Below are 12662 nucleotides of genomic sequence, written 5' to 3' on the forward strand. Positions count from 1 at the left end.
TAGTCGAGTGTGTTTATGCTTGTCTGTGAGGAGAGGATTGTTGGAATAGTGATGATGATGTGCGCTATCACTGTCAATTGTCAGTAAACACTTCATCTGGCTGATGAATCTACACGTGAGATATTACAAAGTCTGCATTATTAACTCTGTAATTAGGCGCCATTCTTCTTATTTTACGGCGCTGTTGCTCAATCGGGGGACGCTCTCTGTTGAGGAGAAAAGCATGAATTTCTTTGTATACGGATTATCCATTGTTTAAATGTCCCGGGCAGTCGAAAAGAAGGCAGAGCTGTTGAGAAATGCTAAGAGCTAACTGGGCGCTAACCGCATCATTCAAATATATTGAATGTCGCAAAGAGAGGAAGTGACGTAAGATTTGCGCATGCGGGGTACCGATCGGGTTTCCGGTACGGATCGGGTAGTGACAGATGCACAGCAGCCCATCCTCATGAGCAGGCAGTCGTGAAAACTTCTCACGAGTCTTATCCGGATCCAGGAAGAGTAACGGCAGCTCACCTGCTCTCACTGCCGTGGAGCTTCATAATGCTCACATTACAACCTTAAGGACTCTGCAAGCCTGTTACTCTGAGGGAGAGGAGTGCGACAGACACGGCTCTGAATAACATGCTCTCCTCAGCCTGAGCTTCACTCTGTGTTTTGAAAGAAATGGCAACAAAAGGCAGGCTGGTGCTGCGGAGTGTGTTCACAGGACTCAGAGCTCATGCTGTCTGGTATCAGAGCTCAGCTTCGACTCCCAGTCAAGGTCGGCTGCTGTGGAGACCTCAGCTCAGACATCTGAGCTGCTCATACGGACTCTGCGGGGCTGCTCCGCCCTCCACAGGTACTCATCAGCTGGCTGTACTCCAGCCTGTACACTGACGTGACGTGCGTGCGCCCAATGCCACTACTTCTTCTACTGGTCTTCGCCTGTCTACATTTGTAGTTATTGGACAGGATTCTCAGTTGAGTCCAGCTTGTCCACATCATTCATGTTTCATTAGAATCCTTTAGAATCTTCCACTTTGTAGGAGACGTGTTTGCTTGTATTATCTAAGACTTTTGGACACTTATTATTTTGTAAAACATTTGTTCTTCCGTCTCTGTAAAAACTGTAATTCTATACATTTCTGCATATCTGTTAATGCGGCAGAAATTCACTTCAGTTTCAGTAAGTACTTAAAATGAGTATCAAAGTGTAACTTGTGACTTGTGTCCTAAATCCATCTTACGATCAGGTCCCAGCAGTCTGTCGTTCAGGAGTCACACCTGTGGAGAACTGCGATCAGATGATGCGGGGAAGAAAGTCACTCTGTGTGGCTGGGTCCAGTATCTCAGGTAGTCAGCCACTGGTTGATTGATATGACTGAGCCCCCAGTGTGTTTTACAGATGGCTGTAGTAACCCACTGTTGTACCTCTCTCCTGACCTCCAAAACCGAAAGTGTCCAATTTGGGTTAATCGCTCTATAAGACCTTTGCCGGTTCTTGTGTAATTTGGCGTTCCCCAGCCTTTTCTCCCCGTTTCCCTTGCTTAAGAATGGCTTCATGACAACCAGCTGAAAATGGTCAGGTGCAAGGACTGGACTGGAAATGAGTGAAAAAGCAGCAAACGTCTTAAGAAAACCTCTGGGTGCTGGTTTAGCTCACTGGGATGAGCAGGCCGTATGTCTGAGAGTGGCCAGCACAGGTTTGAATCCGACCCGCAACCCTTTGCCACACGTGTTCCCCTCTCTCTCCGTCACTCTTCACTGTACTCTATCGAGTACAAGCAGAAAAAGGCCAAAAAAAATTTAAGTAAAACTCTGAAAGATCTCAAGAAAGCCAAGAGAACTAAGACCATCTTAAAAAAAGTTCTTTCATCATTCTTCAAAGGGTCTCATATAAATTTGAGAAACAGTATGTGTCTCTGCCCCCTACAGGCAGGACCTGTTCGTCATCCTGCGAGACTTCAGCGGCTTGACACAAATTCTAATTCCTCAGGAAGTATGGAAGAAAACAACAAAATACACTAACATTACCAATGAACGCTGTGCTGTAAAATACAGAACTAAATAGTTTGTTTCCTCTGTTTTAAGTCTCCAAGTACTTTGAAAGCCACGTTGTGCAATCTGACGCCCGAGTCTGTCATCAAGGTTACAGGAACAGTCAGGAACCGACCAGTGGGGCAGGAGAACAAGGTCTGTACGTGCTTCTGAAGGTGCAGTGAAACACCACCCACCTGCAGGGGGTGGTGAGGAAAGTCTAGTTCCTGTACTTTGAGTTTAACCCACATGGGCCAGGAATCCTAATTACTACAGCATCCAGTCACACTGTGCTTAATATACTGAGTGCCTGGTTTTAAACGTGGAAGGGGAAAAAAAGTACCAACACTCTCTCATCAATATGTTTCACTATATTTATCAAATAGCATAATAATGTTCTGTCCTTTAATGAACATAGTAAAGGACAGGGATCAGAAACTTTCTTTTCCAAGGAGTGACTGTCTGTCCTAAATAATCTGGTGAATTGATACCATTTCATCAATCTTAAATTGCTTTCTGTAGCAATATAATGAGACTTTTGGTGATTAGTCGCCTAATTCTGTTTTGAATCGTGTGTTTAAACCAGGAGATGCCGACAGGAGAGATCGAAGTCTTGGCAGAGAATGTGGAGGTCTTCAATGTGTGCCAGAAGCTGCCGTTTGAGATAAAAGACTTTGTCAAAGTAAGTAACTTAACGTTACATGGACGTGGACTATTGAGCACGCTGTAATAATAAAAAAATTTTTTACTCACCAGAAGTCTGAGTCATTGCGGATGCAGTATCGCTACCTGGACCTGAGGTCATCACAGATGCAGAAGAACCTAAGACTGAGATCCCAGCTGGTGATGAAGATGAGGGAGTATCTCTGTAATGTGCACGGTATGGACAGCCATGTTTGTGTTCTGTCTTTAATTTGCCCAGACATAAAAGGTCACAGGACTGTCACTGATGTTGTTGCCTGTAAGAGGAAACCAGGTGCAGGAACTAATCTGGGCCCTGTGCTTCGTACGTCGCTTACTACATCCAAGATCAAATGAAACATCCAAGATCAAATCATCGCGCTAACCGTGAGCTCGCTAATCCGGTTCCCCGAACACACCTGTTGTTGACGATTAGTACAGCTGGATGAAGTAATGTGCGATCACTGGGTGCCGTAAAAGGGGATACGCATCGATAGCGGAAACAGTGATCGGCAACCCGCTGATTGGTCGGCGAAAATGGCGAAGGAGCGCGCTCGGTATTTTTCGGCAGCAGAGCAAGAACTCTTGAGTGAGGGATTTCAGGAGTTTCAGAGTTTAATCAGAACGCAAGGGAACACTGCAAAGGCTGCAAAAGGAAGGAGAGAGGGCTGGCAGAAAGTTGCTGACAAATCAAACTCGTAAGTAATTTAATAATAACAATAATAATGGAGTGGATTGATATAGCGCTTTTCAAGGCACCCAAAGCGCTTTACAATGCCACTATTCAGTCACTCTCACATTCACACACTGGTGGAGGCAGCTACAGGTGTAGCCACAGCTGCCCTGGGGCAGACTGACAGAAGCCAGGCTGCCATATTGCGCCATCGGCCCCTCTGGCCAACACCAGTAGGCGGTAGGGTAAATTTATTATATTACACTATATTATCCAATATTATATTACATTATATTATATTATGTTATATTATATCCCCTTACACATTAGAGCCACAACAGGACCCACTAGAACATGGGAACAAGTAAAAGGGAAATATAAGAATATTCTACAGAATGGTAATATTTATCACTTATATTGCTTTTCGTCTCTTGGAAAGAGACCCTGGAATAATCTGTTTGTTTATAACAGCAACCAAGAAAAGGGCAGAGCAAAAAAAAAGACAGGTGGTGGTCCTGCACCCCCTCGTCAACAAGTTGGTTAAGTAAATAATACCCTCACGGGAATATCGACATCTCTCAATGAGCACACTGTCGCGCTGAGCTAAAGGATCCTGTCTGTCCCGCAATATACGCTGAATTCTGGAAACTCTCCTTATCAATCTTGCACCTTCCGCAATGGGTGGCTCGCGTAAACGGACAGGATATGACTGCGACAGACTTCCCAAATCCACCTTCGCTTTTATAGCCGTGGTCTCTCATCTTGATTACACGAAGTAATTTCCAATTACTACTCTGAAATATGAATTACATCTGTAATAATCACATACATGTAATAGAATGTTAATAGTACATTTCCCTTTTTTAGGGAATGACCTGTATGTATCTGTATGAAATCAATAAAAGGATCAAGTGCTGCATTATCTTTAGTTACATTGATGTTATTTATTTATGGTGAAACAGTGGTGGAATATCGCTGTTGCTTTCGTATGAATACCTGCGTGGCCGCGATCTAATCCTGTTTACATAAAGTAAACCTGCTCCCCAGCAGGTTTACGCTTACGGCTCTGTTGCTATGACAGCAAGTCCCGGATGGGCTTCGGGGAACCGAACGATCCAGGATCACGCGAAATCGTCAACAATCTAATCCAGCTAACTCACTTAGCGCGGTACGAAGCACAGGCCCCTGTTCTTGCTGTAGCAAGCTCTGATTTTCATATGCTTTTTGCTGTTGTTGTTGTTTTGCTGTAATGAATAGGCTTTGTGGATGTGGAAACTCCCACTCTGTTCAAAAGGACACCAGGGGTAAGACATTTGTAGACATTTTTACATGTTTACCAGGTTAAAGAGCAGAAACTTGCACAACAATCCACCTTTAATGGTCTATAAGAACAGTTTCTAAAAAATTCTTTGGTTCTATTAAATATAAATATAACAGCAAAAACATAATTTGGCTTACATGTTATGGTTTCATATCTGATATTTTAATGAACTTAATGAGTGTTTGTGTTTTAGGGAGCCAAAGAGTTTGTGGTTCCCTCCAGAGAGCCAGGATTATTTTACTCTTTACCCCAGAGTCCACAGCAGTTTAAGCAGCTTCTCATGGTGGCTGGTGTAGACAGGTGGGTGCAGGCTCCACAGTCTGCTATTTAACAGAAAGATGTTTGTTGTTTTTAAACGCTGCACTGGTCCAGATCGAAAACAGAGTTAAAAGGGAACGAATAGTGAGCATACAGTTCTGGTCAGAAGTTTTCATCCACTCGTCGGGAGCATGAATGTCATGGTAATTTGGGGCTTTTAATGATGATGTACATACATGCGTCTTTAATGTATGTATGTACAAGGTTCTACAGTGTCTTTTAACTACTGGTTAGTGATCATGATTTTGCCCTTTTTGCCAGTATAAAAATGATTTTTTGACAGCATTCATTGGACTGACCAGCACTCAAGAATGGGGAAAGAACTCACTTATGGTCTTGGAAGGAGACCTGTAGATGTATACAAACTGGGAAGGTCTGTTGGAGACCTTTCTAAACAACTGAATACTGCAAGATAATAAATTCAAACAACTGCATGTAAATGCAAATTGTTTGGATTGTCTGGAAGAAGACCAATTTCTCCCTCAGAGGAGAGGAAATTGATTAGGTTATTCAGGAAACAACCCAGGAAGCACAGGGCTTAAGACTGCCATGAACTTGAACATTAGTGCCACTTTCCCAAGTGAAACAAGTTTTATATTACATGGACTGAGAGGGTGCTGACCCAGAAAGTGAAGAGGTTTTATGGTTGGACGAGACAAAGATTGAGCTATTAGGCCGCAATTACAAGGGGTATGTTTGGAGGATTAAGATGAGACTTTCAAATCTAAGAGGACCATACCAACCGTCAAGCATGGTGGTGGTAGCATCAAGCTTTGGGGATGTTTTGCCACCAGTGATACGGGTAAATTGCCCAAAATAGAGAGAATAATATAGGAGGACTACTTCCAAATTTTTCAACAAATCCGCAGCTGGACAGTTGAAACGGTCTTCCCAATACTGCAACCTCAACCTAGTTGAAAATTTGTTGGTTACACATAAAGGCTGGGACCAGGAAACCAACCAATTTAAATGAACTCTAAAAATTCTACCAAGAAGTGGTGGTCAAATATCCATCGAGAATTATGCCACAAGCTTGTTGACGGCTACTCAAAGCGTCTCGTCGAGGCAAAGCATTGTAAGGGACATTAGAGAAATAATAGTCAAGTTATATTTGTTATTAAAGATGTATGCTGTACATAAAGCACGTGTATCATTCCACCCTGGGAAAAAACAGTTCAAAGAGGTTATTTAAAATTACTGTCACGTTTATGTTCACGATGAGCGTCTGCAAACTTCTGACCACCATCAGCTAATAAGAAACCATTTTAACCTCCTAAGACCCAAACTCTTTCATGGCATGCGTTTTTAATTTCTCTTTGATATTTGGGCTGATTGGGACCTGATGAATGTAAAAACAAACAATTACCAGTTGTTGTTTTGTTTTTTAACCTGATTTTTGTTTCTAAGAAAAATGAGAGCCACATATGAGGATATTCGTTTAAAATTCGATAGAACAGTAGCAGTATAATGTCCTCGTAAGTGGATATCAGGCCCTTGTAGAGCAAAATTGAGTATTTTGTTCTAAATAACCCAAAATATGATGTCCACATATGTGGACGCCAGGTCCTAGGAGGTTAAAGCAAGTTTGCTATACCAGCCTAAAATGTGATGACTAGGCATGGAGCAAATACTGGAGATTCGTACTCTGTGTGTGAAACATGTACTTGGATAAAAGAGAAAAAAGCCTAGGGGTATTAATCTTATGTCACTGCCTATATACCGGGGAGAAGAACCAAAGGATGATTGCACTCCCATACTGAAATAAAGCACTTAGACCTGACTGATTTCCACTGCTGACAGCTTTGCACACATAACAGAATTTTTAGAAGTCCACCACGTTAGAGTCAGAACCTGCTGTTAATGGCCAACAACCTCTGTCTTCTGTCTCCTCTGTGGCAGGTACTTTCAGATAGCCCGGTGCTACAGAGACGAAGGCTCCAAACCAGACAGGCAGCCTGAATTCACCCAGGTGAGATGGAATACACACAAGTTTGAAGCGCCACAGTTTAAAAAAAGAAAAATACATTTTTCAGTCTGTTTCAGACATGAGATATTTGAAATTGCTGGCCAACCTCCCATATATCTATTTACAAGTAGTCCTCTTCATGCATGTGTGACATATGCAGCACACGCGCAGCAGTGCAGGCAAATAGTTGTGTGCACACTCACAGACACAGCTGAACATGGACATTTAAAAAAAAAAAAAAAACTAACAGGAGAAGTTGCAAAAGCTATCCAGAGCTCAGAGCCAACTGCGGTATGAGCAACAAATCAAAACAAATGACAGATTCGTGAAAAAGAGAAAACGACTGATGTCCTGTTAGCTTTGAGTATATGATTAAACTGCCCTTTCCTATACTGGGAGTCAAACCTCAGCTGCCTGTGTGAAAATCTGGAATCTTAACCACTAGAAGTTTGTTCAGTTTCTGAAATAAAATGTCTGACTTCAAACCCGCCCATACGGAAAAGAAATAGTAAAAACTTATATGTGATTACTCATGAAAGTGGCCACTTTCATGAGTAAATCATATAAGGCTTACATGATTTACTCATGAAAGTGGCCACTTTCGCATTACTTTCATACATTGTTTTAGTAAGTATCCAAAACATACAAGTTTCATTGTATAATTTTTCAAGGGATCTTATATCTGTTTTCACACTTATATGCTTTTCATACAAGTTTCACACAAGACAGATACAAACTTTATAAGATTTATATATATCTTTTCCATATGGGCGATTTCGTACCACTTGTGTGTGTAGACCACCTGTTAGTTTTAATATTTTATCAGCTGACTGGTGCATTCAACAGCTAATTAAACTGTGTAGTGTAGCTCACCTGCCTGAAGTACAGGTGAGCATACTGGGTGTTGAATCCAGGCCACTTGTGTGAAAAACAGGAAACCTAACCTGTATCAAAATGTTATGCTTCAAATCTAATCGCGTGCCGTTCGTGCATGTAGTCCAGGATTCTCCTTCTCAAACTACTGTGACAAATTGGATATTTTTGTCCTCTGCTGAGCCTAAGCATTATGGATTTTTTTTTAAATCCACAAAAGTTATATATAAAGGTACTGCTAAGATTTGATATTTTATCACCCCACTGTTGCATAAAACTGCTAAAAAATAATAATTTAAAATGCTAAGAAATGTAATAATAAAGTACTTAAAGGACGAATTAAAAAAACTAATACAGAATAATTAAACTGTACTTTTTACATGGCAGCTCACTTCCCAGATGTAAAGCACACAATATAATTTACTGTAAATCTTGATCGAGCCTGTCTCGATGTTTCAAGTTGATTCCAAAGCTCTTTTTTGTTTGGATCCTGCTGCTGCTGGAATTCTTTTACAGCTGTGAGTGAAAACATTGCAAACAATGATGTGCGTAATTTAAAAGGTTTGCTGATTTTGCACCAAAATAAGATTTGCAAACACATACTGGTGCCATCTTTGCTCCTGTGATATTTTATCACAGATTTCAATTCAGGATTGTGTGAGTACCATGTGTCTCTCCTGTAATCTGAGTACATATAGTCCGATTAGTCTGGCCCATAGACCGGCCTGTTGTCACATACATGTGACATGTTGGATCATGTCATGTTGTCTGAATTCTGAAAATCCTCTTGTCGTTTCTCCCAGGTGGACATAGAGATGTCTTTTGTGGACCAGGCAGGTATCATGTCACTGGTGGAGGGTTTGCTGCAGTACTCTTGGCCTGCAGAACGTGGTCCTCTTAAGGCTCCTTTCCAAACTCTGACATATGAAGAGGCCATGAGGGACTACGGTGTGGACAAACCCGACACCAGATTCAACATGAAGGTGTTTGATTTCTTGGGGTCCTAACTGAAACTATGTCCTTACTGAACATGCTACATCTTTTACTCTTTTGTTTAATGTACAACATGAGTGAATTATATGATTTTTTTATTTTATTTGTCTATTTGTGCAGCTAATAGACCTCAGTCAGATCTTCCTTTCCACGGAAATTGAATTCCTCCAATCAGCTCTTGGCCAACCAGGAGGCTCCGTTCGGGCCGTCTGTGTCCCCAGTGGAGCAGTAAGAACAGAACCATTTCCTGTGGCAGAGAATGCTGAAAATGTAGAACAGAAGATGTGTTTTTGTGCCACAAGAGAAGCTGACAACTCTCATATGTGAATTTGTGTGTCTCACATTATGTTTTCTTTCTTGTAACAGAAACTTTTCACTGGGAAGGATTTGGAAGAACTGAAACAAATAGCCAAGACTCAGTTTGGACAGGTAGGTCTCTTATCCTTTCTTTCTTTTACGCCTCACGTTGTTCTGAGATAAACACTTGTGTGTTACAAACACTTGTGTGTTACAAACACTAGTAGAAAGTCACAAGTTGTGTTTTCTCCTCGTGCGTTAAGGAGCTGAGCCTGGTGCTGGTCAGAGCAGACGGGACATTGAAGTCTCCCCTGAAGAAGCTGCTGTCTTCGTCTGTCACAGACGAGCTGCTGAAGTGGACTGAAGCCAAGCCAGGAGACCTGCTTCTGATTGCAGCAGGCTCCCACCACACTGTTGTAAGAGGCTTGGTTTGAGTCGGCTGTCAAACAAAGAAGCACAGAGCTGATACAAACGCTCCCTTCATCTGACTCTCTTTTCTGCTCTCAGTGCCCATTGCTGGGTCATCTTCGCCTGCAGTGTGCAAAGCTCCTGGAGTCTCATGGTGTGGTCGTGCGTGACCCCTCAGCCTTCCACTTCCTGTGGGTCGTGGACTTTCCTCTCTTCTTGCCCAAAGAAGATGATCCAGAGGAGCTGGAATCAGCTCATCATCCATTTACTGCACCAGTGCCAGAGGACACACGGTTACTCTATACTGATCCACATAAGGTACTCGTGTAGTACTTTATTAGTTATTTTTAATTATGTAGAAAAATGCAGGATGTATCGTCTGTTTGTAAATTCTGTATTTCACAGGTTCGTGGTCAGCACTATGACCTGGTGTTAAATGGCTGTGAGATCGGAGGAGGCTCCATTCGCATCCACAAAGCCTCAGAGCAGTTTTATGTACTGAAGAATGTCCTTAAGGTCAGTGGCTTCCTCCATCTTGGTGCAGTTCAGTCTTTCACTTATGAAAGAGTGGGACGTTTCAGTGTTAACACTAACTGTTTCCAACTGTTTTTGTGTTTCAGGAGGACCCCGGACTTCTCTCCCACCTCCTCGAGGCCTTGGATTCAGGAGCGCCGCCTCATGGAGGCATTGCTCTGGGTGAGCTCAACTCTGCTTGATTTATCACTGAGCTCGTATATGACTTACATGTGTGCATACACTGGGTTTTTACTAACCACACGGTATCAACCTGATATCATTGCTTTCACTCTAAATACTGTTTGTAGGCGGTCCAGTTTCCCTAACCACTGAAAAGAGATCAGTGTATTTTCTTGAATTGCTCTTAGCACTAACACATATCCATGGCAACATGCTTGATTTTAGTTACACATGTTTCTCCATTAGTTGTATATAAATCCCCACTATAGCACTAACTGGGTAATTATTAGTGTTCCCATGCCATTCATTAGGCAGGTCATTCTTCAGCCCACAAACCACTGTCTCGTGCTACAACGCCAGCAGCTAAAGTCCACATAATTATTTACAGTGCTGGACCAAGACAATAAGGATGGATCAGTTTATAATTCATTTGTGGGATTTTTATGTTTTAGCTCATAACTGTATGAGATTTCTCAGAATGTTTGTTGTTCAAACTTAGAGTTAACATTTTGGTACGCTGAACAGAGAAGGAGAGACACTTATAGTTGGATGGTACTTTTATTAAAATTTCTGGTCAATTTGTGCATCCGAGTTTGTGAATGAATAATTTAAGGCTGGAGTAACTGTGTGTGTGTGTTTGTTTTTTTTTTTTTGGGGGGGGGGTCCAATTTTGTTATTATATATTTTGTGCCATATCCCAGCATCAGGCACCTTAAGGCACCTAATATTGTAAATACTCTCTAAAAAATAATACAGAGAGAACCCAACAATCTTGAAATGTCCTTTGAGCAAGCACTTGGTGACAGAGGGAAGGAAAAGCTCCTTTTTAACAGGAAGACACATCTAGCAGAACCAAGCTCAGGGAGGGGCGGTCATCTGCTGTGACTGGTTGGAGGTGAGGGGAGGGACACAGGACAAAAGACATGCTGCAGAGACACAATCCAAACTGCTCTGTAGTTTGTGAGTCTTGTGGTTCTTTGTTTGGTATTTGTTTTGTGTGAAGTGTGTGAATAGAAATGATAAAGTTGAAAGCTGTACTTTCTGGTTTGACCACAGGGTGGCAACACTGTGTCACTGTTTGTGTCATTAGCTGGCACACAGTGACACCTGAATAAGATGTTCAGAGCAGAGCAGCACCGGGCCTGAATGGAGTTTCAGTAACTGTGAGCAAGTCAGTTATTGTGCAAAATGATTTGGGTTTGGAAGATGTGACTTGACAAATGCGCAGCAGTGCTGAACTTGTCTGACTCTTACTATTAGCCCATTTCAGCTGTATCTGTCTGTACCATTCGACTGAACACGATCAAGCTTTTTTCTGCCAGGTCCTTAGTATAAAATGCATGTATTGCGAAGCCTGCATGGACAATTGAACAGTGAATTCAGAGTAAATTGTGCAATATTGAACAGTATATTGATCAAGTTGTCTCTTTATTTCTTTATCCTTTTCTAGGTTTGGATCGACTGGTCTCAATAATAGTCGGAGCTCCCAGCATCCGCGACGTAATCGCCTTCCCCAAGTCATTCCGCGGTCATGACCTCATGAGCCGTGCACCCAACTTGGTGTCTGAAGAGGACCTGAAGTGTTACCACATTTCTGTTAAAATGCCAACAGAGCAAGGAAGAGAGGGAAAGTGATTAAGAAGAACCACAGACATCGAAGGATGTCTGTGTAGTCCCAGGTCTGGTGAGGCTGAGGAGATGTGCAGACTATCAGCAGACAGCAAAAAGACTTTGAGGCTGTAAGATCTGTGCCAGATGGCAAAACAACAGAGACAAGAGATACTTGTGGCTGCATTGATGCTGCCGTCCCTCTATGTTTGTGGTCCTTCGTATCAAGTTTTTTAGATATTTATATCTTTTTACTGATTCTGTACAGCTGCTTATTATGGGGTGGTTTGGTGTACATGTTCAAATGAGGCATTATATGAAATAATAATAAATCTATAATGTCATTGTTTTTGATGCCAAGAAGTTCAATTTCAGCATGTGCAGAACTTTAAAATCCAAAAGTCAGAGATTCTCACTTATGATTTTCATGATGATCTTCATACATCTTCTGTGTAATGTAAATAAAAAACAGCAAGCAATGATTTGAAAATGACGTAAACCCATAATTTAGTCTCAGTACGTGTATCATTTCATGGGAAATATTAGCTCAGTTTGAATTTGATGGTCGCTAGATACAACTAACAGGTCAGAAACAATAATGAGAGCATCTTAGTGAATCTGTTTCTTAGAAGTAAGAATGGGATAGAGGTTCACCAGTCGGAAGAACACTGTTTACAAATTATAGAATGATTTCAGAATCATTTCCTCAATGTAAAATTGTGATGACTGAAAAAAAAATTTCATATCGGTGCATAATATACCAGAATCTGGAGAAATCTCTGTGCGCAACAATTAGGCTGAAATTTGTG

General features: G+C 41.7%; 1 protein-coding gene across 1 annotated transcript; it reads left to right on the plus strand.

Moving 5' to 3' along the window:
• The first annotated feature begins 414 nt into the window (after positions 1-414).
• On the plus strand, positions 415-12156 carry dars2 (aspartyl-tRNA synthetase 2, mitochondrial). Its single transcript, XM_085377482.1, has 17 exons — positions 415-841; positions 1236-1335; positions 1918-1981; positions 2074-2175; positions 2606-2701; positions 2776-2899; positions 4631-4677; positions 4888-4994; positions 6912-6981; positions 8655-8834; positions 8965-9072; positions 9211-9273; positions 9405-9557; positions 9649-9867; positions 9955-10065; positions 10170-10245; positions 11696-12156. Exons 1-17 carry the CDS (start codon positions 667-669, stop codon positions 11878-11880), a joined length of 1980 nt encoding a protein of 659 aa, XP_085233608.1. The 5' UTR covers positions 415-666; the 3' UTR covers positions 11881-12156.
• The last annotated feature ends 506 nt before the right edge of the window (positions 12157-12662 follow it).

Source organism: Diplotaxodon limnothrissa, linkage group LG18 (genome assembly GCF_057381915.1).
Source record: "Diplotaxodon limnothrissa isolate DT_005_m linkage group LG18, D_limnothrissa_male_GT1.1, whole genome shotgun sequence".
NCBI classification, from domain to species: domain Eukaryota; kingdom Metazoa; phylum Chordata; class Actinopteri; order Cichliformes; family Cichlidae; genus Diplotaxodon; species Diplotaxodon limnothrissa.

What these genes read in the sequence shown, in the direction of transcription:
- dars2 (XM_085377482.1), top strand. Translation starts at nt 667, where the DNA reads ATGGCAACAAAAGGCAGGCTGGTGCTGCGGAGTGTGTTCACAGGACTC. An exon ending in CAGGCTCCCACCACACTGTT is followed by an intron (nt 9,558 to 9,648) that starts GTAAGAGGCTTG and finishes TTCTGCTCTCAG; the next exon opens with TGCCCATTGCTGGGTCATCT. An exon ending in TACTGAAGAATGTCCTTAAG is followed by an intron (nt 10,066 to 10,169) that starts GTCAGTGGCTTC and finishes TTTGTGTTTCAG; the next exon opens with GAGGACCCCGGACTTCTCTC.